At 46.5% G+C, this 27,798-nt stretch overlaps 1 protein-coding gene across 2 annotated transcripts; it reads left to right on the top strand.

The window, feature by feature from the left end:
• Nucleotides 1-2,295: 2,295 nt before the first annotated feature.
• On the top strand, nt 2,296-27,317 carry LOC144327874 (uncharacterized). 2 transcript variants are annotated; one of them, XR_013393055.1, is made up of 6 exons: nt 14,047-19,341; nt 21,447-21,579; nt 22,346-22,409; nt 23,595-23,722; nt 24,498-24,636; nt 25,164-27,317. XR_013393055.1 is itself a non-coding variant. In XM_077929479.1 (4 exons), exons 1-4 carry the CDS (start codon nt 18,931-18,933, stop codon nt 25,197-25,199), a joined length of 708 nt encoding a protein of 235 aa, XP_077785605.1. In that variant the 5' UTR covers nt 2,296-18,930; the 3' UTR covers nt 25,200-27,317. The 2 variants fall into 2 exon arrangements, 1 of the variants encoding a protein (XP_077785605.1); XM_077929479.1 differs by lacking the exons at nt 22,346-22,409; nt 24,498-24,636 and having other exon boundaries at nt 2,296-19,341.
• The last annotated feature ends 481 nt before the right edge of the window (nt 27,318-27,798 follow it).

Here is a 27,798-nt window from a genome sequence, read left to right on the forward strand (position 1 = left end):
GTCTACCTCGAGTGTCAGGTTTGAGATTGTATTTTTCAGCCAGCCTTCCTCTTGCTTCCTCTGTCTGCTGTTGGCGCGCTAGCCGCGGTTGGGGGGGGAGGCTTGGGTCAGGCTCAGCCGCGTGTCTTCACGGTTTCCCTTGCCCTCCTGGTGCTCTTTCCTACCTCTCCTCCTTTCCCTTCTCAGCAGCAGCAGCATTGGTGATAGTGGCAGCTGCAAGGTCGGGGCTCCATGTTTGCTTTTTGTTTTGTTTTTTCCCCCTCCCCTCTCCTCTCTTCTCTTTGCCGGCTTCGGTCTCCGGTCGTCCCTGGGCAGTCGGCTGGGTGGCTGAGTGTCCTCGCTTTCATTCCCGGCTCGGCCTGAGGGGGAGGGGTTGGCGGTTCCCTCAGTTGCTGGGCCGGGCTCACCCAGTTCCTTGTCGGTTCTGGCAGCGGCGGCGGCGGTCTGGAGCCAGCCAGGTAACCCAATTGATTCTGGCTGGCTTCAGGAGCTGCTCGCTGCCGTGGCTTCTGCCATGATGCCTCACCGGAAGTCCTTCCGAATTGAGAAATTTAACTCTTTAATTTCCACATTGGCCTCGTTCTCTACCACCGACGCCCTTCTTGCTTAATTTGTTGCTGAGGTTAGGCTGATCATTGTTTGCGTTCTCTTAGAGCCCATTTGTTTGTCTATCTGTCCTTAGGTTTGAGCTCTAATTTGTATTATATATTTAAGTTATTGTTATTCTCAAGGAATAATTTACTAATCTAGGTTTGTCTTCGGAATCCGTTTCTTAATTTGTTGTCATGGTTTAATCCTGTTTTTTCCTTGGGAATTCCTCTTAGAAATGGTAGTTTTAATTTACATAGGTTTCACACTAAATTACTCCTTCATCCTTAAGGATCATTTGGGGACTGAATTTCTCTTTAACATAAATCACAACACCTCTTTTTTTAACCTTATCTGAAGAAATAAATTCCTGGCCTAATTTTTTATTTTGCAGAATTTTCCTGTGGGTTCTTATTACATGAGTTTCTTGTAAACATTTCACATCTAGATTCTGTTTGTCAACACATGTTGGATTTTATGTCTTTTGGGCCGTGAATTGAGTCCATTTACATTCCAAGATAAAATTCATAATGCCAAATTATCTCAGTCCAAATCTGGAGGTCCAATTCCTGCTCCAAGTCCTAGTCCTGATCCCGGATCTGCACCTGTGGCTAGTCCAACTCCTGCTCCTGTGTCAAATCCAAAATCACTAGCGTTCTTTTCCATAAATCTTCGCTTTTCTTCAATTGACCTAATTTGATATTTCCTTTGCTGGTATTTAAATGAAAGGCCTTGTGGAAATTCCAATCGAAAGAAGATGCTTTTTCTTCTCAAAGCACTTGTAAGGTCCAGATATTTATTTCTCTCAAAGGTATGTCTCTTTCCTTAAGTTGTAAAAAAGCTACTGCTGTTTGAGTCTCTTTCTGTGATTTTTCCAAATCCGAAAGTTTAACTGTTTCAATCTCTGATACTCTTGTCTGTAAACCTGCAACTTCTGATTTAACCTCTTGGGGTTCTTTACGCAAAATTCCAAAATCCTTTTTAAATTCCTGGAGACAGAGCGTATTAGCTCTGATCTCTGTTGCAAGACTCTGCAAACCCTGCTTATTATCTTTCAAAAACTCCTGTATTTGCTCATGGAAAGCCTGGTCTTTAGAGTCTTTTCTTTGTGCATTTTTCCTAGACTCATCCGCCATAGCACCGCTAGCAACTCAGATTTCCAAGGTCAGAGATACTTTTATTTCAAAACGAATAATAAGCTGGACGTCAGACAGAAACTCCAATTTGCAAGTCAAGGCAATTAAAATACAGTCCCAATTTTTCCAACCTGCCCTTCTTAGTTATTTTCCCCTTTCACTCCTCAAACAATTCAGAGATATGTTGCCAGTTTTTACTTTAAGGGTTAAAATGTCTCAGTTCAGACCTCTGCAGCAACTTCAAAGTATCCAAGTAGGAAACGAAAGTAACAAGCATTCTGTGCTGGTCCTGAGGGTTAACCGTGCGGCGAGGTCCGAGTCCAGTCCGAGGTCAAGGGTGCGGTATGGAGGCTGTCCGTCAAAGCTGAAGCGGGGTCCAAGGCAGGGAGTCGGGTGAGGTCAGGAGCTCAGACAGGAGAGCAGGACAGGGTTCAGGCAGGAACTAGCAACCAACAATGTTGCTCCCGCAACCTGGGACTGGGGCTGGCTGGCTTTTATCTGCCCCAAGGCGTAGCGCGGCCCCGATCCTCTGGTGACTCGCCTTTCCTGGCCTGGAGGTGAGCACTCCTCCTGGGAGAAACCAGTTCCCTCCGCCTCTCTGCCCTGAGCCTCTGCAGCTCAGGAGAGGCTGAAGGGTTACCGGACCCAGAGGCAACCTCAGCTTCCCCTGACGGGGCTGAGAGTGGAGCACCTGCAGGCAATGGGTCCTCCATCATCTCAGGAGCCAGAGCAGATTCAGCTGATGCCTGCAGCTGAGGATCCAGCACAGGTGAGGACCCTTCAGGCTCATGCCCCAGCTTAGCTGGTTCAGGAGGCGGGGACTCCTGTGCAGGCTGGGATTCCTCAAGTTCAGCCTCCGAGTCCGAATCCCAGGCCATCAAACATTCCTTCTATTGTTACATCACAATGGCTGCTCGCCGCTCTGACTGGGTCACTGCTTCCAAAGAGTCAATTGGCTTTTAAAGAGCCTTTTTAAGAGCTTTTGCAGGTATTTCAGTAATGTTAAATTCTCTTCCCCCCTTGACCTGCTTTTGGGGGGGTTAATAGATTCAGTCTTTGGAAGTTTAAAAGTCTCTGAATCTTTTCACTTGGCTTTGGCAACGTGTCTCTTCTCCCATTCTCTCAGCGGGTAGGGACTGACTTCCGTTTTTAAGTTCCTTTACCCGTGTCCAGATTGTTCCAAATTTTAATCCAAATGTAAAAGGTACCCATGGTGCAGTCCTTAAATGATTTTAGTGTTGGAAGAATTGACCGCTAATGCCTCAGTTTCGCAGCTTCGTACCATCAAAGGAAGCGTTCCATCCATTGCGCCGCAGCTCCAACCCCCTCGCTCTCGGTGCTCAAAACAGAGCTTGCCAGGGAGGGGGGAGCCCAATTTTGATGCCCGCCAGATCCCATGTCCTCAAAATGATCGATTTGAGGTTTTTCCTGGGGGTCCTCTACGCTGGAGCAATTTCCCCCGCCTTTGATGTACCGAGGTCTCCGACGAAGAGACCCCAACTGTGATGGCACGCGATCAACCCGAAGCTGAAGTTATTGTTATTCTCAAGGAATAATTTACTAATCTAGGTTTGTCTTCAGAGTCCGTTTCTTAATTTGTTGTTGTGGTTTAATACTGCTTTTTCCTTGGGAATTCCCCTTAGAAATGGTAGTTTTAATTTACATAGGTTTCACACTAAATTACTCCTCACGGTCCGAACCATTAATCCTTTGGTGGGTTGAAGACTTTATTAACTGAAGTTTTCCTTAATTTCCTTCCTAACCATTTGCTGGCAGGAGAAAAAAGTAAAAAGAAACACTTGTGGAACCAACTCTTCTGTCACAGAAAGCACAATGAGTAGACCCAAAGTCCTTGCCTCTTCTGCCACCCTACGGTACAGGGATTCTGCAACCTCACGCAGAGGCTTGCCTTCCCTTTGCCAGTGAGATGCTGCTGCTGCAGTTTCCTAGAGTGAACCCAAAGCCCTTGGCTCCAGGGGGAGCTCTGTCCTCCAGCTGCCTGCAGCCGTACAGGTTTGAGCGCACCCTCTCCTTACAGAGGGCTGTCGAAATCTCTTGGAAGTCAGTCGGGCAGGTCGAGTGACTGGGATACTTACTCTCCACTGCCTAGTTTGAAAGGCTGGTTTGGTTCCTTAACTTGGCTCAGTGAATGTCTCTCCTTCAGAATGGAAGTCAATATGGCATTTCTCACTTGTTGAAACAGAGCTGGTGCCCTACATCCCTTGCTGTGTCTGGTTTGCACAGAACGATCCTTGCCACCACCTCTTCCTTGCAGACTAGGGGATGGATTTTAGGTGTGTGGCAGCAACAAGAGGCCTATGCAATGGCTGAGTTAAAGGTTCAGATCATGCTAGCAGGAACGACATTCCCAGTCCCATTATGCAACTATTACAATTGGATATTGCAATTCGGGTTTCAAACCTGCTTACAGCCCTTAAATGCATCCCTTATGCATACAGAGTATCAGACTTTAGGGGCTGATTCCCCTCCATCTTTGGGAATCTTTAATTTGATGCAATCGTGGGTTCTTTTGACTATGAATCCCCTCCTAGTTTGGAAGGCTGGTTTTGGCTCAATGAATGGAACCATGGGAAAGAACAGAAGGAAAGAAGTATCTCTCTCTTCTTCAGAGTGGATGCCCCTGAAGTCAGAGCTGTAATAAGTAAGGAATATGGACACAGGAGAAATAATACTTTATTATGAAAGAATTTGATAGGTTTAAGCAACAAGTTAGTTAATCCCAAATGAAGTATGGAGACGACGGGAGGTCAGATGTATTTTAAGAAGATTTGTTGTCAGAATGTATGAATTTATTTTGAAATTTTTGTAACAAATGACACGAGTGTGTGGGTTTTCTGTTGGTGTTTGAGCACCATCATAACAAAAAGAAGCAGAGCTGGTTGCCCTACATCCCTTGCTTGTAGGGTTGACACATAACTATCCTCGCCACCACCTCTTCCTTGCAGACTAGGGGATGGATTTTAGCAATACTCCAAGGTGCTTAACTTTTGGACTTGCCATTTAAATTGTTTAATCATGAAGAAAGCCCCCGTTTTGAAAAGATAATATGGTGGCAGACGTGGCAGTGCTGCCTTTTGCCTCCTGCTCTTTTTTTTTTTAAAAAAAACTTTTATGCTTTATTATACTTGCATATGTGCAACACAAACTTAAATTCATTATCAATAAACCAAATCATCCAAAGTCACAAAAAATACCATACTTTTCCATGTATTGGACGAGCTTTTTTGACTCAAAAAATGGGTCACCCAGTACACGGATAGTGGGATGGGGGGGGGAGAAGCTGTGCGCCGCCAGCCAGCTTGTTGGTGGGAGCACAACTTCCCTGATGCCGCTGTGCGTGGCGGGCACTCCCTGTGCGGTGGCAGCACCGGGGGACGATTGCGCTCTAGCCACCCAGATGGCTGGCGGGAGCGCAACTTCCTGTCAGGACTGGTCGTCCTCTTCAGATCACCACACAGACGCTTGTTCTCTTATAACTTTTTATTGCGTTTTAACAAAACACTCTTATAAACGGTTCTTAACTATTATTCCTCAGAGTCACTTCTTTCAGATACCTTCTGAGCTCTGCTTCTCCGTGTCCAGCCACTCTCAAAATGGCGAAGGAGCCCTTCCCTTCGCTTTCCCTCTCTTTTTCCTACCCTCCTGGCTAGAGCTGGCTTGTATCTCTCCTCCTCCGAATCTGAGCTAGAACTGAAGCCTGGCCTTTCCTGGGAACAGCCGGTCCCTCCCTCTTGTTCCTCTTGCTCTCTTCTGTTAGATTCACTGCTCTCCTCCCCCCCTTGGGGAATGCTTTCTCCCTCTGGGAAACTGGAAACTCCTAACACTTCCCTGACACTTCCCCAATGCTGCTGCACATGGGAAATGATCTAGGGAGTGTTTCTTGCGCGCAGCTGCATGGGGAGTGAGGCTCAACAACTTTGGGCCACCTCCCCTCATTTTCTTAAAATTGAGTCCCCCAAAATGGGGGTGTCTTATACAAGGGGACATTCTATAGACGGAATAATACGGTATAAACACACTAACATTAAATTTTCTTCCAAAGCCTCTGGCCTCCCGTCCTTTCCATATTTCATTCATTTTAAACCTGTTGCATACATTGTTCTATTCGTTTAGTAATAAAGTATAGGTCACTTTCCTTTTACATGTATTATTTACAGAGGTTGCTCTCCACCACCCCGCCGCCGCCAAAAGGAAACGGCCGCCATGTGGCCTACAGCTGGAGGGCGGTGGATGGCTACGGTGGAGGAGCCAAGCCCCCCACCGCTGCAAAACAAAAAGCCATGCTCCCCCCCCCCCCCCGCTGCCGCAAAAGCAAGGCAGCCGCTCCTGCAGCCTAACCGGCGCCCACTTGGGTTGGCAAGGTGCCTTCTGCCAGCGGATCATGGCACTGGGGGAGCCAAGCCCCCCACCACCGCAAAAACAAAAATGCCCCCCCCCCTGTGGCCTAGCTGGGGCCCATGGTGGCGGAGGAGCCATGCCCCCCCCCCACCACTGCAAAAACTAAAAAGGCCGCCCCTGCAGCCTAGCTGGGCGCCTGCCCAGAAAATACAGGCTGCAAAATTGCGGCCTAGCCTGGCAAAGGGGCTATGCCCCTTCCAATCAGGCCAGAATTTACCTTAATCTGGCCGCCTGGACACACTCCTGATGATCCTGATCCTGGAAGGAAGAAAACCAAAAGAGGCTTGGACAACGGGGTTGTGGTGATCACACAGGGTCCCCGGACGTTTCACCGTCTATTGATCCCTGTGCCACCACCCAGGCCCTTCCTGGTACAATACTGAGTCAGGAGAGTGCTAAATTGGAACATAAACATCTCTTTATTTATTGCAGTTTAAGAAGTGTGCGGTTTCATAAACTGTATCAGTCATTTAAAATCATGGGGTGCCTATCCAGACCTATAACTTCCGCTACCTGTTCTCGCTCACTAAACCAGCTGTGGTGATCACACAGCGCCCCTGGACGTTTGACAGTCTATTGATCCCTGTGCCACCACTGTGACTGCTTTCCCGCTGCCACCGACCCGTCTCTCGGGTACACACAGAGTCCAGACAGTTGTTAATATTAAATCAAATAAGCAAGTTTATTTTATAAGCCTTAACAAGTTTATGGTTTCAGATAATTTTTCTTGTCAGTTTCTTAATCTTAGTTTCTATACCGTCTTATACCTTTCCTAATAACTGCTAACTGTCTGACTCTTACCAGTTTCTCTCTCTCCCTCACAACACAACTCGACCAACCCACAGATTTATCCTCCCTCTTCCTTCTCCAACTCCCAACTCTCAACTGACTTCCACGCAACTCCAACTCTAACTCCTCCCCTTGGGTTCCCACTGGCCAAACACTTCACACTTATTCAACCCTTTCCTTATGACCCACCTAGGAGGCAAACGCCCCACCACCTCTCAGATATTTACTCGTCTTCTAGCTCCTAACTGTTCCCGACTCAGCTTATTTTGCTACACTAACTCAACCTCCCCAAAAACTCTATCCCAATTCACTCCCACTCCAACCAACCACCCAACTTCCAACAAACTCCCCCCATCGCTCCTCCCAGTCTGGTTTTATAGTCCCTCAGACTCCACCCCCTGGGTCCTGATTGGGTAACCTGTTTACCTATTTCACCTCCAGCACTCTCATATGTTAACGTCACAGGGGTCAGCCTCTTTTCTTTGGCCTTAGCCCCACCCCTGGCCGGCCGTCCATTGTCCTCCCTGGCCGGAGGGTGGATCAAAGGCCGGCCCAAGCGGGTGGGAGGCACCTGCCCAGGTGAGTACCGCTCGGTGCCGCAAACCCTGCCCACCTGTGGGGAAGGGAGGGTGGAAATTCTGGCAATAGATATCGGTCCTCTTGTTAAATGAACACTTATCTCCTGTTTGGGAACATCTAGAATTTGATTAGCCAAGGCTGCCTGTGATGTAGTAGGATGAAAATCCGACGCATCCATTGCAGAAGCTTGATCCTGTTGTGTTTTGGGGGGCTGGGGACTAGAAGATGTCTCTGACAACCCGGTAAAGGAAACATGATCCTCACTGACGTATCTCAATTCTGGGCTGAGCTTTGAAGGTTTTTGTGTAGTCCAGCAGGGCCAAAATTGACAAAGTTTGCTGAGCCCTGCCTTAGAAAAAAGCACACCAAGAACTCAGGCCAGTGTAAGTTTCAATAGTGGGAGTGGTCCCTAGTCACAAATCTATAGTCAATAGTGACAAGAACTAATACATTCCAAAGTATGTATTCTGACAAGGATTACAAACTCTTCTTAAATGAGCGTTTATTTCCTGTTTGGGAACATCTAGGATTTGATTAGCTGAGGCCGCCTGTGATGTAGTAGGATGCAAAGCCGAGGCATCCATTGCACAAGTTTGGTCCTGTTGTGTTTTGGGGGGCTGGGGACTAGAAGATGTCTCTGACAACCCGGTTGTTCTTTCCTTTTATTAATCTGCCAAGCCAACCATTTCCCTGATTTGTTTGCGAACTCAAAATTCCTCTGTTTCATTCTTTTAATATTCCATTCTACTTCCTTGTTTATTATCATCGCAAATTGAGTTTGTAACATTTTTATGTTTTGCTTCACTTTCTTGTCATTGGACCTAGTGATTAATTTCTTCTCATTTTCCATTATTTTAAGATTTCCTTTTTCCCTAAATTTATTTTTAATTGCATTTTGTTGAATAAAGAAACCTCTCATCACCGCTTTACTAGCATCCCAAACAGTACTCATTTTTGTTCCTTTATTAACATTATTTACAAAATAATCTGTCCAACATTTCTGAGCTCTTTCCACTATTTTCTGATCGTCCAAAAGATTTTCATTTATTCTCCATCGGAAAGATTTTTCTTTAAATCCTTTTAATATGCATTTTATTGCATTGTGATCCGAAAGTACCTTTGGTTGTATTTCGATCTTTAGAATTCTTGATGTTAGTTCATTAGAAATCCATATCTGATCATTTCTAGACATAGATTGATTTGCTTCTGAATGAAAAGTAAATTGTTTTTCAGATGGGTGTCTAAGTCTCCAAATTACGCAGATCTTTTGACGTTCCCAGAAAATTCACAAAAAAGACTACCAACCCCCCCAACTTTTTAACTGCTCTTCATCTCTTAACATTAATCGTAGTCCGTTAAAAAGCAAAAAATTCAGATCGCCAAAATAAAGTCCGTTTGAGTTAACTTGTCCCGTTCTGTGAATACTTCTTGTGTGTAATTAGAATTCCAGACGAGGCTGACCTTTTTTCCACCTCGCCCACATCGAATGATCTCTAATCTGTATTTTATATCCTTTTTAGTCCTTTCAAATTCGAATTCTTATTGTTTGAGAGCCGATCGCTTCTGCGCACAAGCTCGGGGCTTCGCTCTTGGAGGATAGAAATGGCATCCCGCTGCCTGCCTTTCTATCCCGCCGCTCTCGTCGCCTCGGAAGGAGGTTACCTGGCGGCCGGGGGAATCGCCAAACGGCCGTGCCGGGATCCTGCCCCCTGGATCTCCTTCCAGGGGTATTTTGGGGGCTGCAGCGCCCTTGCAGTACCCCCTTTTTCCTTCCAAGAGCTGGATTCCCTCTCCAGAGAGAAATCCCGCTTGTATTCGCTCCCTCGATCAACCGGAAGTCCGATCCTGTTGTGTTTTGGGGGGCTGGGGACTAGAAGATGTCTCTGACAACCCGGTAAAGAAAACATGATCCTCACTGATGTATCGCAAATCTGGGCTGAGCTTTGAAGGTTTTTGTGTTGTCCAGCAAGGCCAAAATTGACAAAAGTTTCCTGAGCCCTGCCTTAGAGCATCTCCTGGCTGTCCTCAGCTCTCCGGACACAATCCAACTCACAACTCTCCCTTTACTCCAACGGCCTCCCTTGGAACTCTGGCCAATCAGGAGCTGTTGCTATTTAACTATTTGCTGGCATGTGGGGGGGGGGGGGACGGGACACTCAGTGACTCAACTTGCTCAGTAAACAAACTTTTCCGTCACACCGATAAGTAAAAATCATTAAAAATCTGAGGTTCTGCCCCCCTCAACAAAAATCTTGACTGCTTCCTGCTGGTAGAAATATATCTATTTCAATCTTTTGTTTTCAAATAGAACATGCTTTATTTATAATTTTTATACTTTATGCAATTACATAAAATGATAGTATCATAAAATGATAGCATAATGAAATATTGTTGAAGCAGAAAAACAGAACAAGCAGCTCACCCAGGCAGAGTCTCTCAATTCTTCTATCATCCCTGGCTGTTGTGCACCTTTTCCTGCCTTTAGCAGTCTGATTTTGTAGTGACTGAGTCTCCTTATACCTCTTCAAAAATCCAGAAATGCCACCTTTGGTTAAGTTTCCACCAATTTTCCTTCTAATTTCTTCATAATAGTAGCCTTGTTCACTTAATAGTGCTATTTTACATCGCTTTCTGGGTGACCAGTCAACTCTTTGTGCCATTTGTGGTAAAGTTGCCCCCAGCCGCCCGCTCCTCCCTCACCTGTCTTTGCTCTCCGGCCAGACCAGGTTTCTTGAGCAGGGCTGGTGGGCGCGTTTACTTTTTACAGAAACAGGACAAAATCAAACCGGTAAGGCTGCCACCACTCCCTCTGTTTCGGGGAACCCAGAGCCACAACCCAGGGAGAAGGCTGTGCCCCGATATTGCTGGTTATCCCCACTCCACAAGTTGTATTTACTGACTTGCAGACAGAAATTCTACGGTAGAGCACGACCAAGGGTAAGGCTAGGAATTAGCTTTTCCCCCCGGAAAGGCACACAAACCAGTATCTTCTTTAAAATTTTATTTTAAAAACATAAGAAAACATGCTAAAATAGCAGGCACTTCTTTAGTAAGTTACAAGCAAGAAAACTAATAACATTGCAAAGTCTCACTAACTCACATACTCACAACTCTGACACAGATAGAATAGTTAGAGTCCTTTCAATGATCCGCGCTGAAAATCGCATGATGCGCAGGCGCTGAAAAATGTGTTGACGCAGCCACTGGAAATCGTGGGCAAGCGCACTCCTGCACGCACACAATCAGGCCCACAGAGGGATCTCTGCTGGAGTGAACCAACCCAGGCAAGGTAAACCTTCCTGACCCCTGCTCTAGGCACTCATGCTCATTGGCTACATTCAAATGAAAGAAAGCTACTACATATCAACTTAAGCAAGTTGTGCTTTCTTTATCTGGTTATTTGGATACAACGTTTGATAGAATACAGGTAATCGAACCAACTTTGTTGCATTACATTCTTCATTAAATCATATTTCCTTTTTTAAAAAAATAACATCTTTATTAATTTAAAATAGAATCATACAATAAAGGTATGTACAATCTCTGGTTGAACTTTATTACGGTCACAGACCAGGATAAAAAAAACAAAAACATATAAATAGCACGATTTTAAAAAAACTGATAAATGTTGGAGCAAATAAGGACAAAGAAACAAGCATAGGATAAAACATCTGGATAAAATACAAGATTAAGCACGGATAATGGATGGATAAAAACTGATAATTAAAACAGGTACGTACAATAGAATTAAGCACAAAGAACAAAAAAAAGGTTTACCAGTAACAAGAAAATGCCAATTAAAAAAACCAAATATTTATACAGCATCATGTCTTATCCAATAAAGTCTTCTATGAAAAACTTCGTCATTCTCGTTATACTTTTTCTATTGTCTTGATTTTATCGCAGTTTATTTTGCAACTTTTTCCATATATTCCTCTAAGATGTTTATTCCATTTATTTATTGTACACAAGTATCATTTAATTCTGCTAGGATGATATCATTTTTGCAATATAGTCTCATATATTCCTTAAATAATTTCCATTCTCCATATACTTCTTGATTTAGGGCTCCCCTGACTTTTCTCGTCAGCTTTGCTAATTGGAAATACTCTATCATGAGTGTTTGCCAGTCTGTTATTGTTGGTGGTGTTTCACATTTCCAACTTCTGGCTACAAGTATTCTTGCAGCCGTGATTGCGTACATAAACAGTGGTCTTGTGTTTTGCTTAATTTCTATTGGCAATATTCCTAATAGGAAAATCTCTGGCCTTTTTTTGACGGTATATTTAAATAATTTCTTAAATTCATCAAATGTTATTCCAAAATTTGCTTATAATTTTGCAGGTCCACCACGTGTGGTAGTAAGATCCCATCTCCTTTTTGCATCGCGAACATGTTGGTGAACTACCTTTGTACATTTTAGCGAGTTTTTACGGGATGTGATGCCATCTTCATGGTATTTTCCCTCAATGCTGTAAATTTGATACCTTGCCGCCACAGTCTTTCCCACTGCTCCATATAGATATTATATACGAAGTCTTTCGCCCACCTTATTGATGTTTTTACCTGCTCCTCTTTCACTTCCCACTCTAAAAGAAACTCATACATTCGTCATATATATACTTTGTCTTATTATATATTAATTCGCTTTCAAAGATGGAAGTTTCTTTGGCAAGACCTTCTTTCTTGTCTGTACACAATTTTTGATTTAGTTGGAAATATTGTATCCAATCAGACAGGTATCTAATTTCAGTGTATTTTTTAAAAGTTGGCTTGTCTTTGTCTGATTCTAGTAATATCCGCTAGGTGGGCCACTCTCCCTTCATGTTTTTCCTTTTAACTGCTATTGCTTCCGCTGGAGTTGTCCACAAAGGGTTCCAAAATTCCTCTATATTTACTCCATCATTAAATCATCTTTTCACTGATACAAAATTTTATGGCATTACTCCAAAAAGAAGTGGTGTTATGAGCCATCAAACCTCGGAAATAGACGTTTCCCAAAAGGTTTCCACAATTTTGGCCACTAGCATATGTCCCAATAGTGGGACACCCTCTCCAACACATAGCAGAGCTGTTGGGTTTTATATAAGCTAGACGTCTAGGTGTTAAAGTCCAGCCATGTGCGATTTTGAGGCCTCTTTCTCTTGTCATTGCCACAATGGATTTATACTGAGCTTTGATCCATGGTCCATTCCATGCCTCTTAATTTCTAAATCTCTATTTGATCCCCACCATTCCCTCAAATTATTCTGGGGAGGGAAATGTGCCTCTATAGTTGATTTATACAGGGATGATACTCATCCTTTCGTTGCTATATTTTCTTCTACTTCTGTTTTTTTGTATGGTGTTAATTGTCTTGTGGCTTCAGTTTTAATCTTGGAGGTTATTAGAAATTACCTTAGTTGTGTCACGAATGCATAGTATGAATGTTAGGCCCAAAGAAAATGGAGAATTCGCAAGGCACGATATGCTGGCAAGCAAAACAAGAAACTAGTTTTTGTTGGCATGCAACCAAGGAAAGGGGGGCAATTGGCAGGTCCCCAGCATCTACATCAAATGATAGCTCCGCATCATCCAGCCTTTGATTTATACACCTTTTTGCCACATTTAGATCCAGTTTGAGCAATTCAGTGGGCGAGATCTCATAGGACAGCAGCTGACTCCAGCCCACCGGCCAGTGTGCCGGATGAATGCCAGTCCTTAGACAGCATGAATCTGCGAGCTTCAGAAGCCAGGGCACGCTACTCAGCAGAGTAAATGCACAACAGAAGTGGCAGGAGAGGCTGTGTGGGCGTATTTACAAGCAGTTTATTCGGTGTACATCAGGACAAAAGGAAACATGTCTGATCTCCTTCGTTTCCAAAGCAAGACAGCATAAAGCAAAAGCTATGCACAAACGGAAGTTCCCAGCAAGCTGTGCTGAAGTGTAAACAACAACAACAATCTTTATTACGGTCCAAAGACCCAACAAATCATTACAAAGCAATGCACAAGTCGACAGTCTACCTCCAGGTTAAACAAGCATTTTGTTCAAAATATAGGGCTCATTGGTTCTTGCAACCACCGATAAAAACTTTGCCACGGCTAATGTTCTAGCATTTGTCCGGTCTTCCAATAGGAACCTGACATAGTGAGCCTCTGATTTTCCCGGGAAAGGTACCAGCAAGGGTAGTATCAGTTCAGTCCTGGCTTGCTCATATTTTGCACAGTGCAACAAAATGTTTTATGGAATCGATGTCTTGAGCACACGAGTAAAGTTTGTCCTGACAGGGAACTCCTCTCAACCTGCCATCCAACACTGCAGAAGGAAAGACGTTGAGTCTGGCTTTGGTGAAAAGCCTCCGATAGTTTGGTACTGTCAGGTTTTTAATGTAAGATGTTAACTTAAAGACATGTCCATATTGTACTCCTACTGCCAGCGGACTACAGACTGTGTGTGATTGAGATCGCAAGTCACTGTGTGCATTATCCCATAATAATAATAATAATAATAATAATAATAATAATAATAATAATAATAACAATAATAATAATAATAATAATAATAATAATAATAATAATAATAATAATTTATTTGTACCCCACCCATCTGGCTGGGTTTCCCCAGCCACTCTGGGCAGCTTCCAACAAAGATGAAAAATAAACTGAAATGTCACAGATTAAAAACTTCCCTGAACAGGGCTGCCTTCAGATGTCTTCTGAATGTCAAGTAGTTGTTTATCGCTTTGACATCTGATGGGAGGGCGTTCCACAGGGTGGGCGCCACTACCGAGAAGGCCCTCTGCCTGGTTCCCTGTAACTTGGCCTCTCGCAGTGAGGGAACCGCCAGAAGGCCCTCGGCGCTGGACCTCAGTGTCCGGGCAGAACGATGGGGGAGGAGACGCTCCTTCAGGGATACAGGACCGAGGCCGTTTAGGGCTTTAAAGGTCAGCACCAACACTTTGAATTGTGCTGGGAAACGTACTGGGAGCCAATGTAGGTCTTTCAAGACCGGTGTTATATGGTCTCGGCGGCCGCTCCCAGTCACCAGTCTAGCTGCCGCATTCTGGATTAGTTGTAGTTTCCGGGTCACCTTCAAAGGTAGCCCCACGTAGAGCGCATTGCAGTAGTCCAAGCGGGAGATAACCAGAGCATGCACCACTCTGGCGAGACAGTCCGCAGGCAGATAGGGTCTCAGCCTACGTACCAGATGGAGCTGGTAAACAGCTGCCCTGGATACAGATTTGACCTGTGCCTCCATGGACAGCTGTGAGTCCAAAATGACTCCCAGGCTGCGCACCTGGTCCTTCAGGGGCACAGTTACCCCATTCAGGACCAGGGAATCCTCCACACCTGCCCGCCTCCTGTCCCCCAAAAACAGTACTTCTGTCTTGTCAGGATTTAACCTCAATCTGTTAGCCGCCATCCATCCTCCAACCGCTTCCAGACACTCACACAGGACCTTCACCGCCTTCACTGGTTCTGATTTAAAAGAGAGGTAGAGCTGGGTATCATCCGCATACTGATGAACACCCAGCCCAAACCTGATGATCTCTCCCAGTGGCTGCATGTAAATGTTGAAAAGCATGGGGGAGAGGACAGAACCCTGAGGCACCCCACAAGTGAGAGCCCAGGGGTCTGAACACTCACCCCCCACCACCACTTTCTGAACAGGGCCCAGGAGGAAGGAGCGGAACCACTGTATGACAGTGCCCCCAGCTCCCAGCCCCTCAAGACGGTCCAGAAGGATGCTTTGGTCAATGGTGTCAAAGGCCGCTGAGAGATGCAGCAGAACTAGGAAACAACTCTCACCTTTGTCCCTAGCCGGCCGGAGATCATCAACCAGTGCGACCAAGGCAGTTTCAGTCCCATGATGAGGCCTGAATCCCGACTCGAAGGGATCCAAATGGTACGCTTCTTCCAGGCGTGCCTGGAGTTGTTTAGCAACTACCAGCTCAGTCACCTTGCCCAAGAATGGAAGATTTGAGACTGGGCGATAGTTGGCCATCGTGGCCGTATCCAAAGATGGTTTTTTAAGAAGCGGTTTAATAACCGCCTCTTTCAGCGGGTCTGGGAAGGCTCCCTCACAGAGAGAAACATTCACCACCCCACGAAGCCCATCGCCCAGCCCTTCCTGGCTATCTTTTATAAGCCAGGATGGGCAAGGATCCAGGAGACAGGTCCAAGGCATGTCCACGGCTATGGGTTGGGCCAGACTTATTCAGGGACAGCCCCATGGAGGCCATGCTTTCCACGAAGTCCCGAGCGGCCCCTTGTAAGGTCGTGTTGGCATGGATGTTAAAATCCCCTAGGACAACCAAACTAGGTGTCTCCAGGAGAACATCCGCCACAACCTGAAGCAGCTCGGGCAGGGAATCCTTGGTGCAGCGGGGAGGTCGGTACACCAAAAGGAATCCTGTACTGCTCCTATTGCCCAACTTCCAGAACATGCACTCGGAAAACTGGGTCTTCCCAATAGGACGCCTAGTGCAAACTAATGACTTCCTAAAAATCACTGCAACCCCCCCTCCCCGCCCACATGACCTGGGTTGCTATGTGTAAGAGAAACCTGGTGGACAAGCAGCGGCAAGGACAGGCCCATCTGCTTCATCCAACCAAGTCTCTGTCACACATGCCAGGTCAAGTCCTCCATCCATGATCAAGTCATGGATGGCAGTGGTCTTATGAATCATTGACCTGGCATTGCACAGCAGCACCTTCAGGTCATGTGGGTATCCCTTAGCGCAACTCCTCCTCCTACCCGTAATCACTGAGATCGGTTGTCCCAGTGCATCCCCCCCTGTGGAACATGCCCCAGCCATTTTGTTGGCTGGGACCTACTCCCTGGCAGCCCTGACCCCTCCCCTTAAGAACAAAATACCACCTTTAAAAACAAACAAACCAATAAAACAATACAAACAAAAAACAGTAAAAATTACAAAAACGTAAAATCAAACAAATTCCCAGGACCAATAAACATCCATCCCACCCCCACCCACCCCACATACAAAAAATTCAAAAGAAAATTTCAAAAACATTTTAAAAGCACTCTGCACCCCTCCAGCAGTAACATTAGCTGTCCTAGTGAGGCCTGTCAGGCCCTGCCCTAGGCCAGGTGGTAAGTGGCAGGAAGGAGCAGGGCCCTCAGACACTCACACAGGTGAGTCCTCCTGGGTAGCAGAGCGCAGCAGTCCTTATGAGGCTTCAGACCCCTCCCCGGGCCAGGTGGTAAGTGGCAGGAAGGAGCAGGGCCCTCAGACACTCACACAGGAGAGTCCTCCTGGGCAGCAGAGCGCAGCAGTCCCTGTGAGGCTTCAGGCTCCGCCCTGGGCCAGGTAGATGGTAAGCGGCAAGAGCAGGGCCCTCAGACACTCACACAGGTGAGTCTTCCTGGGCAGCAGAGCGCAGCAGTCCTTATGAGGCTTCAGGCCCCGCCCCGGGCCAGATGGTGAGTGGCAGGAAGGAGCAGGGCCCTCAGACACTCACACAGGTGAGTCTTCCTGGGCAGCAGAGTGCAGCAGTTCCTGTGAGGCTTCAGGCCCCGCCCCGGGCCAGGTAGATGGTAAGCGGCAAGAGCAGGGCCCTCAGACACTCACACAGGTGAGTCCTCCTGGGCAGCAGAGCGCAGCAGTCCTTATGAGGCTTCAGGCCCCGCCCCAGGCCAGGTAGATGGTAAGCGGCAAGAGCAGGGCCCTCAGACACTCACACAGGAGAGTCCTCCTGGGCAGCAGAGCGCAGCAGTCCTTATGAGGCTTCAGGCCCTGCCCCGGGCCAGGTAGATGGTAAGCGGCAAGAGCAGGGCCCTCAGACACTCGCACAGGTGAGTCCTCCTGGGCAGCAGAGCGCAGCAGTCCTTATGAGGCTTCAGGCCCCGCCCTGGGCCAGGTAGATGGTGAGCGGCAAGAGCAGGGCCCTCAGACACTCACACAGGTGAGTCCTCCTGGGCAGCAGAGCGCAGCAGTCCTTATGAGGCTTCAGGCCCCGCCCTGGGCCAGGTAGATGGTAAGTGGCAAGAGCAGGGCCCTCAGACACTCACACAGGTGAGTCCTCCTGGGCAGCAGAGCACAGTGGTCCTTATGAGGCTTCAGGCCCCGCCCTGGGCCAGGTGGTGAGTGGCAGGAAGGAGCAGGGCCCTCAGACACTCACACAGGAGAGATTGGTTGAACAGCCAATCCCTATTCCTAGGGTGCTCTCCATAATCTTTGATTTAACATCTTTTGGGAAATGTAAACAGATATGTGACACACAACAATCATGCCTGTTCCTTAAGGTGGAACGGAATATCCCAACAGTTTTATCAAGGAAGAATGTGTAACTGTGTCCAAAAAACATTGGTGGTGGCTACTGAAAGCAAAAATTCCTGGACAGAAACTGGGAGGAACTAGCAATGGGCTACGAACGTGTGATAAAGGCCTAGAACACACTCTGTGTTCTGAGCTCTGTTGAGGATGTTGTGTAGCAATTTCTCAGCTGCGCTGCAAGATACTGGTATCCATATCTGCTAGTCCATCCAGCCATTCCGCTCAGCCCTCTCAAGGCCACTCGACTGCTTCATTAAATATCCCCCCCCCCCCCTGCTTAATGACATGCTGCAATGAATATGCTGGTTTTAATTGTATTTCAATTTGATTTTTTTAAAGAAAGCACTTTTTGGTTCTATTTGGTGGTGCTGATTAGCGACCTTTCTTGGAGGCATAATCGGACAGGACAGAGGGATGAGGCAGAGTCTGTGTGTCTGTCTTGACTGTAAAGCAATTTTTTTAAAAAAAATTACTTATATATTTTATTATGTGTGTATCTATAAAGTGAAGCTTTTCAATGGTTTTGCATCAAAATCACAGCTTGTCCTGCAAATTTATTCCAAGTGTAGTCCTCTTGATTTTAAGTCCAGGCAAAAGTTTTTCTAACAGATTTATTGTGCCTTAGGTCACACGTGCAGTTCAGCATAGCATCCCCCTGTGGACATATTGCCAGACATGAAACGAATTGAGAGCCGTTTCATGTAAAATCCTTCCCCTTAAAAAAACTGTGCATTTGGTCCGTTGTGAAATTGAAAATAACACCTCCCTTCCTGACACATTGCCAGAAGGAAATGAACTTATAATTGCTGAAGGCACACTGGCGGGCTTTGCTAATGTGCATGGCTTCAAAGGCTTTGGTTTTTAAGGGCAGACGGGGACAAGTGCAGATAAGGTGAAGGACCACCTGCCCATAATTGTGGAGACGAGAGGAAGGGGGTGCGCCACTGTAACAGTGAGACACACACCCACACAACCCACAAACACACCTGAAGAAGCGCAAAATGGCAATCGGAGGGACAACTGCCAGGCCCAAAAAGGCAACCACGTGGTTTCTAGGGCAAGAAAACTGCAAAAGTCTTTTCTAAAGCCCTTTTCCAGGAACCGCTCTCCAAAGGAGTCTCTCTCTCCCCCACCCACACATGCCCCGCCTAATTCCAGGGGGTGATTCTCCCCCACTGCACCCCGTTGTGTTACCTGAAGGCAAAAATCATGGACAGAATGGGTCACCTGCGCTCTGCCTCCAACTGCCGCACAGCTCCGACTCCTCTTTCTGCTCTTCAGCTGCCTTGTGGTCCCAAGGATCGGGGCAGCTGGCCTTTTACAGCCCTGGGGTGAACCAGAGGGAAGACCGCTCCACTCAGGTCTGCTCCCAAGCCCCGTCCACCTGGCCGGAATGGCCAGAATTCAAACCAACGCTGCTGGGGACACCCAACATTCTGCTCTGTCGCCATGGAGAATTCTCACCCAACTGCCAGCCACCTCTGCAGCATTGCCCCCAGGGATCCGGCCCCATTGCGATGGGCCGCAACTGCCACCCACGACAGGACTGGGTAAGTGGCCATTATGAGGCCTTAAAGACTGTCGATGTGATTGTAATTCTGTAAGCAGCTTGAGTGACTCCTCTATGTGACATCCTCTATGTGACATCCTTTTATATATTTGTACATGATAGCCATGTACAAATATATAAAAGGATGTCACATAGAGGAGGGAGAAAGGCTGTTTTCTGCTGCTCCAGAGAAGCGGACACGGAGCAATGGATCCAAACTACAAGAAAGAAGATTCCACCTAAACATTAGGAAGAACTTCCTGACAGTAAGAGCTGTTTGACAGTGGAATTTGCTGCCAAGGAGTGTGGTGGAGTCTCCGTCTTTGGAGGTCTTTAAGCAGAGGCTTGACAACCATATGTCAGGAGTGCTCTGATGGTGTTTCCTGCTTGGCAGGGGGTTGGACTCGATGGCCCTTGTGGTCTCTTCCAATTCTATGATTCTATGAGAAAATTACAGTTTCCTTTTTATTTTTTAAAGCTCTTTCAAATTTCCATTTTTTGTATCGTGGGCTGTGTGGGTCAGGCCAAAGGGGCCCCTCTGAGTCCAGCATGGTCAGCCAGATCCCCACACAGCAGGTTGGGCTAGATGATCCTTTGGGAGCCCTTCCAATTCCACAATTCAGTGATTCTTTCTGACCTGTGATTCCTGCCTTGCAGGGGTTGGACTAGATGAGCCTCAGGACCCCTTCTATAATACTTTTCATCTTTCCTGAGTCTTCCAGTCTGTGCAGTTTTGTTATTGGTATTTAAAAAAAAAAAAAAACAGTTTAATTGAACAACATAAAAGAAAGTGTTAACAATGACAATTCCATATATACCTACTTAATGCATAGGTACAGTGGTGCATCGCAAGACGAAATTAATCCGTTCCGTGAGTCTCTTCGTCTTGTGGTTTTTTCGTCTTGTGAAGCACGGCTATTAACGGCTTAGCGGCTTTAAGAAAAAGGAAACAAACTCACAAGACGTTTCGTCTTGCGAAGCAAGCCCATAAGGAAATTCGTCTTGCGGAACAACTCAAAAAACGGAAAACCCTTTCGTCTAGCGAGTTTTTCGTCTTGCGAGGCATTCGTCTTGCGGGGCACCACTGTATTATTGTCCAAATGCATGTATGTTTATTTTCAACCTACTATGTTTTGCATAAATGTGTTCCAGATATACTTGCCTGTGCAAAGTCTACATCTGTAAGCAATACTTAGAGTAACTAATGCGTAAGAAGCTCTCAATATATATATTTAGCAAGCACAATTGGATGACAGCAAGACTCTCTAAAATGAAGGCGTTGCTCCTTGTCACAAGCTGGGCTGATATGTAGCACTGGAGCTATTTGGGTGTAGGAGTGTTACCTAATGGTGGCGTAGGATTTCCCTGTCGGTCCTCCCCAAGGTCAGGGTTGAAATACTCCCATCTTCAAGATGCCAGTATGAAGTACCAGCATCAGGCCTACACAGTGTTAACAAAAAGTTAATTTGAATTACTAGACAATAGTCAGATTGGTTTTTGGCAATCACTTACCAATCCTGAGCAAGATGGTCTCTGCGTTCTCCTAAAAAAAAGAAAGAAGAAAATTAGCTAAATTTGTGTGCAGACAGGTGTGCTGAAAAATTGCAACATCACAGACCTGTGAGTCTTGTCTCTCTATGAATGAGACTGAAATATTAATATTTGTCCTTATTTTGCTATAGCTTGTTCAGCTTAACATAGAGGTGAAGCCTGAGACTGGATACAGTGGTACCTCGGGTTACATATGCTTCAGGTTATATATGCTTCAGGTTACAGACTCCGCTAACCCAGAAATAGTACCTTGGGTTAAGAACTTTGCTTCAGGATGCAAACAGCAGGAGGCCCCATTAGCGAAAGTGCGCCTCAGGTTAAGAACGGACCTCTGGAACGAATTAAGTTCATAACCCAAGGTACTACTGTAATTGAAATCACGAACAGAATCATAAACCAGGTCAAGGGAAACGAATCACAGTATTAGATTTGCGTTTCCTTTAATGTATTAAGCAAATCCTCTCATAAGCAAGAATGGAGTCCCTGCTTTTTCAGATCTAACCCTGATATCTTGGTCATGTTGCAAATCCTGTGCTGTGTTCTGCTTCCCATCAGGAACAAGGATGCCTCCATCAATGCAAAGGTAGAGGACACCTGTCTCTCCACCACACCAGATCAGGGTGTTCTTCGGGGGACGGTGATCAGTATCTTCAATTGCAAGATCTACACTTCTCATCTTGGGAACACGGTACATTGCTTTGCCTTGCAAGGATTCTATTGGCCTTGGGTCCTTCTTGCAAGACCTCCTACCACAAATAAAGACCCAGCATAAGAAATATTTTCATAACAAATATACATAAGCTGCCTGATTGCAGGGGGGGGGAGCTCAGAGTGATATTGTCACTGAAAATTATTACAGCAAGTATTTGAAATGTTCCAAAGGGTAAACAATAGGCTGGGACAAATTAAATATTACACCAACTTTCTAAACATCTAAGCTTTACATTATCAGGGCAGGCTCCCTGTTCTGTTCTTCACGTTGCTACTGCTGCTGTTTGTTTGCTTGATGTTCAGTTTATATACCACCCTTTATCAAAAGATCCCAGGACAGTGTACAACATTAAAAACATTACATCAGAACATCAACGATAAAAGCATAATGACAGCCTAATAATAAAATAACATAATAATAGTCTTCTCCCTCACACTTTCACAGGCCATAGATTATTTAATAGCTATAAGGCCTGAGTAAAGAGGAATGTTTTTGCCTGGTGCCTAAATAATAATAGTGATAGTAATAGTAATAATGCTTTATTGTTTATATGCCACCAATCTGACTGGGTTTCCCCAGCCACTCTGGGCTGCTTCCAACAAATTAAAACATAACATCAAACATTAAGAACTTCCCTCAACAGAGCTGCCTTCAGATGTCTTCTGAAAGTCAGATAGTTGTTTATTTCCTTGACATCTGATGAGAGCCTGGGATGCCTGGGATGCTTTCCTTCTCTCCACAGATCCCTGTACAGCAGCCTCCTAGCTATCGCTGAGCCATTCATCAGAGATGCCCTGGGGGGAAAGGTAGGACCCTTCTAACTCTAGGTTTCTATGACAACCTTGTATGCAGAACCTGGGCCTGGCTGGCTGCTCTGGCTTTTGAATTGTACCCACATGATGGGAGACTTTGTCTATGGCCACCAGGAGATGGTAACCCAGTCTTCAGCTTCAAAACAGGTTCACCAAAAAGCTTTGAGGCAGGTGAAGTGCAGAGCGCTCTCTGGTCCTACCCCTGACTTCCACCCACATGAGATGCGAAGGGGCTCTTGGGGGGGGGGGCTTTCTATGTATCCCCTACGCTAGCAGGTGCCCAGCGCACTTTCTGCTGCATGTGTGGAGGTCAGGGATGAGGTCAGAAGGAGCAACCTCACTCCCCACAAACACACATCTGACCTCTTCAAACTCTTGCAGCTGCCACATAATAGTAATAACAATAATTTATTATTTATACCCCGCCCATTGGGCTGAGTTTCCCCAGCCACTCTGGGAGGCTTCCAACAGAATATTAAAAGACAATAGTCTATTAAACATTAAAAGCTTCCCTAAACAGGGCTGTCATCAGATGTCTTGTAAAAGTCTCGTAGTTGTTGTTCTCTTTGACATCTGGTGGGAGGGCTTTCCACAGGGCGGGCGCCACCACTGAGAAGGCCCTCTGCCTGGTTCCCTGTAACTTGGCTTCTTTCAGTGAGGGAACCGCCAGAAGGCCCTCGGTGCTGGACCTCAATGTCCAGGCAGATCGATGGGGGTGGAGATGCTCCTTCAGATATACTGGACCTATGCCATTTAGAGCTTTTTAAAGGCCAGCACCAACACTTTGAATTGTGCTCGGAAACGTACTGGGAGCCAATGTAGGTTATTCAGGACAGGTGTTATATGGTCTCGGTGGCTGCTCCCAATTACCAGTCTAGTTGCTGCATTCTGGATTAGTTGTAGTTTCTGGGTCACCTTCAAAGGCAGCCCCACGTAGAGCGCATTGCAGTAGTCCAAGCGGGAGATAACCAGCATGCACCACTCTGGCAAGACAGTCTGGGGCAGGTAGGGTCTCATCCTGCTTACCAGATGGAGCTGGTAAACCGCTGGACGCATACTTCAGAAGTATGGGGCAGGGGGCATGTAGCTTGCCCAATCAATCTCTCAGCTCCTGTTTGGCCACACAGTGCCCAGCAGTGCCTTTAACCCCTGTCTTTCCTGTGTATTTGTGCATTAAAGAGTTTGGCAGAAACTGGAGGAGTTCTTCACCCAGCAGCAAGGGCCAGGACACCAACAAGGCAGATTCCCCAGTGTTAAAGCATTTGCCAGCACAAAATCACAGACAGCATATCCTGGTGCGGGAAAAGGTCAGTGATCCCATAATTACTATCTCTGGAAGAACTTATTCCCACATAGAAACCTGTTTGGGCTCTGAGATCTTCAGGGGAGAGCCTTCTCTTGGTCCTGCCACCCTCACAAGCATGGTTGCTGGGGACGTGGGAGAGGGCCTTCTCAGTGGTAGCCTGGGGCTCTCAGACAATTTTCGAACTCCCTCCCTAGAGAAGAATATACTGGCTTGCTCCTTGCTCCCCTTCTGCCCACAGGTGAAGACCTTGATCCCACAGGGCAGCATTCCAGGGTTAGTCTGACCAAGGCAGAATAGAGTGGGACTACAGGCTGGCAGACAGCAGTCCTGAACACTCTTCAGAAACTGGGTTTTACCCCCAAGCCCTTCTAAGTCTGGGCTTGGGCCAAGCAAAAACTAATGGTTAGACAAAGAATTATGGACGCCGAGAGACAACAGGACTGCTTAAGGTGCCCAGACTACAAAATTGTAGAAACTGAGAGATACATCGCTGCTCCAGCAGCATATCTTTTTTTTCTTGTATCCAAAAATGCAAGAAGGGCTTTTACACTTGCCAGAAAGCTCGGCTCTGCCCTCGCCAGTCTTGGAAGGATCCTTTAAAAAAGTCCCATATGACCAGAGAATTTGTGCCTGTCCATTGGGGGATATAGGATGCCCTGAACACATATTTTTTAGATGTCCCTTTTACGATGAGGCACGTAGAGAAACCATTGACCCCCTGCTGGTGAGGCTTGCTGACCTCCCGGTAAAGCAAAAATTTGATCTTCTCCTGTTAGGCAAAGACCGCAAGACGACCCGGGTTGTACCCAGATTCGGCGCACAGATCTGTAGGCGCAGACCACCACCCCGATGCAATCTAGTTTAAGAAAATTCCCAAACTCGGATCCACGGGCGACTTTGGGTCATTTCTCTAAGGTAGTCTATTTTAAAGTTTTAATGTGTTTATATGCCTATCACACTTTTAAACTTAAAATCCATTGTTGTATATTGTTTTAAATGTTCATTTTGCTGTTGGGATTGTAGTTCGATTTGTGTTTCACAAGCTGGTCTCTGACCGTAATAAATTTCATGTCGTGAATGGGACTGTAGAACTTCCCTTGATCTGGACACCAGACTTCTGTTGATGCAGCCTAGAATAACCTTAGCTCTTTTTGCTGCTGCATCACACTGTTGGCTCATGTTCAGCTTGTGGTCCACCAAGACCCCTAGATCCTTTCCACATGTACTGCTGGCAAGCCAGGTGCCCCCCATTCTATACAGAAGGTGCCAACCAAAGAAGGGGCAGCGGGTACATGTTGCACTGCATGAGAACATGATACAAATCCCATGGACAGGACAGAGAGAAGTGTATTGGGAATGTTGCCAGAGAGAGCAGAGAGCACAATAAACCAGGAGACCTCATCCTGCATCTTATTGACTGGGTCTCTCTCTCTTGTTTGCAGATCAAAGCTGGAAGTAGAAGCAAGGGGAAAGTGTGAACTTCAGCGCCAGTGGAAAACCCAACACTGGGTTGAGAAATTTGTGTAATGAGGCAGTTTACATTTGCATTGGGCTTTTATCTCTCCTATTACTCTATTTGTGGAAGTCGTGGTGAAGTAGAGAGACAGTGCGGTGTAGTGGTCACAGCACCGGACGAGCACCTCTGGGAGAGAGCAGTTTTCAGGTACCCCCACCTGGCCATGAAGCTAACTGGGTGTGACCTTTGGGCCATTCTCCAATGCTCAGCTGAACCTACCTCACAGGGTTGTTGTGAGCATAAAGGTAAAGGGACCCCTGACCATTAGGTCCAGTTGTGGACGACTCTGGGGTTGCGGCGCTCATCTCACTTTCTTGGCCGAGGGAGCCGGCGTACAGCTTCCGGGTCATGGGGCCAGCATGACTAAGCCGCTTCTGGCAAGCTAGAGCAGCGCACAGAAACGCCGTTTACCTTCCCGCCGGAGTGGTACCTATTTATCTACTTGCACTTTGACTTGCTTTCGAACTGTTGGTTGGCAGGAAAAGGGACCGAGCAACGGGAGCTCACCCCGTCGCGGGGATTCGAACCGCCGACCTTCTGATCGGCAAGTCCTAGGCTCTGTGGTTTAACCCACAGCGCCACCTGCGTCCCCTATGTTGTGAGCATAAGGGAGAACAATATATGCCACCTTGTGCTCCTTGGAGGAAGGTGGGATATAAATAGTAATAAATAATAGTAAGTAGTATATCTTTTGGGGGAACACGGAAGATATTGTAAATTCAATAAGTGGAAGATATTGTAAACCCAATAATAACCCTAAGAAGCTGCCCCCATGCGTGTGCAGGTTTTGCTCCTGCTTTTTGGAAGATTCTCTAGTCATAAAAAGTTGTTCATAAACAGTGGTTCCCAAACTTTTGGGTCCCCGCCTCCTTGGTTCCAAAAATCCACCCCCTGGAGCCACTAAGTTACCCTTTGAAATGCATTGTTCACAGTAGTGGTTTGCACAACTGAGTAAGGACGATAGTAACTCAATAAAGTTAAATAAAAACAGTAAAAATTAATTACACATCTATTCAAAATCAAGTGAAAGCTCTTTTGTTTAAGAAAGCTGATAAACTGGATCCAATGAAACCAGCTTTTCAAAGTCTAATAGTCTCCCCCTGCTCTTAGCTCCCCACCAGGTAATCCCACCAAGGCCCCCAATTTGGGAACCACTGTTAATGCTGTGCTTTAATGTTGCAGACCTTGCAATGAAGGGCAGGTAAATGAAGAGGAACAAAAAGAACTTTGAGGTCCATCCTGGGAGTCCCATCGCAACCCACACCCACCTTCTGCCAGCAGTTGTCCGCCCTGGCTGTGCAACCCACTTGCCCCAAGGTTCTGCCTTCTGGAAGGATGTTTGTCCATATTATCCCAGCAAGGAACAAATCCCTTTACCAGTCACGTTTGCCCTCTGACAAAGAAATGACCAGTCCATAATTTTAAAGGTAGGTTTATTGTAGCTGTGAGAGACAATAACAACAGGGAAAACCCCAGAAACCCAGAAGACAAAAGTGAAGAGATTGATGTCAGGCTACCTGGTATCTTCACTGTATGTAACGAGCTGAGATTAGAAGCACCTGCTGTAAGGGAGAGTTCTTACCTGTAATCCCAGCTCCTTACAGTACCTGTACAAAAGACACCTGTCAACAGAAACAATCAATCCAGGAGATTCCAAAGTAGGCACCATGACCAAGACCAAAGAGCTGTCCAAGGATGTCAGGGACAAGATTGTGGACCTGCCCAAGGCTGGACTGGGCTACAAGACCATTGCCAAGCAGCTTGGTGAGAAGGTGACAACAGTTGGGGCTCCATGCAAGATCTCATCTCATGGAGTTGCAATGATCAGGAGAACTGTGATGAAGCAGCCCAGAACTACACGGGGGGAACTTGTCAATGATCTCAGGGCAGCTGGGACTATAAAAGGTAAAGGGACCCCTGACCATTAGGTCCAGTCGTGACCAACTCGGGTTGCAGCGCTCATCTCGCTTTACTGGCCGAGGGAGCCGGCATTCAGCTTCTGGGTCATGTTTGCCAGCATGACTAAGCCACTTCTGGTGAACCAGAGCAGCGCATGGAAACACCGTTTACCTTCCCGCTGGAGCGGTACCTATTTATCTACTTTGACATGCTTTCGAACTGCTAGGTTGGCAGGAGCAGGGATCGAGCAACGGGAGCTCACCCCGTCACGGGGATTCGAACCGCCAACCTTCTGATCGGCAAGTCCTAGGCTCTGTGGTTTAACCCACAGTGCCACCCGTGTCCCCAGCTGGGACCATAGTCACCATGAAAACAGTTGGTAGCACACTACGCCGTGAAGGACTGAGATCTTGCAGAGCCCGCAAGGTCCCCCTGCTCAAGACAGCACATGTACAGGCCCATCTGCAGTTTGCCAATGCACATCTGAATGACCCAGAGGAGAAGTGGGTGAAAGTGTTGTGGTCAGATGAGACCAAAATTGAGCTCTTTGACATCAACTCAACTCGCCGTGTTTGGAGGAGGAGGAATGCTGCCCAAGACCCCAAGAACACCATCCCCACCATCAAACATGGAGGGGGACGTACTATGCTTTGGGCGTTTTT

The sequence above is a fragment of the Podarcis muralis genome, chromosome 5 (assembly GCF_964188315.1).
Source record: "Podarcis muralis chromosome 5, rPodMur119.hap1.1, whole genome shotgun sequence".
NCBI classification, from domain to species: Eukaryota; Metazoa; Chordata; class Lepidosauria; order Squamata; family Lacertidae; genus Podarcis; species Podarcis muralis.

Bases quoted from the DNA above. Each gene is read 5' to 3' on its own strand.
- LOC144327874 (XM_077929479.1), top strand. From the start codon at position 18,931: ATGCCCCGCCTAATTCCAGGGGGTGATTCTCCCCCACTGCACCCCGTT. The intron at 21,580-23,594 runs GTACATTGCTTT...TGTGCATTAAAG, and splicing joins CTTCTCATCTTGGGAACACG to AGTTTGGCAGAAACTGGAGG. The intron at 23,723-25,163 runs GTCAGTGATCCC...TCTTGTTTGCAG, and splicing joins ATATCCTGGTGCGGGAAAAG to ATCAAAGCTGGAAGTAGAAG.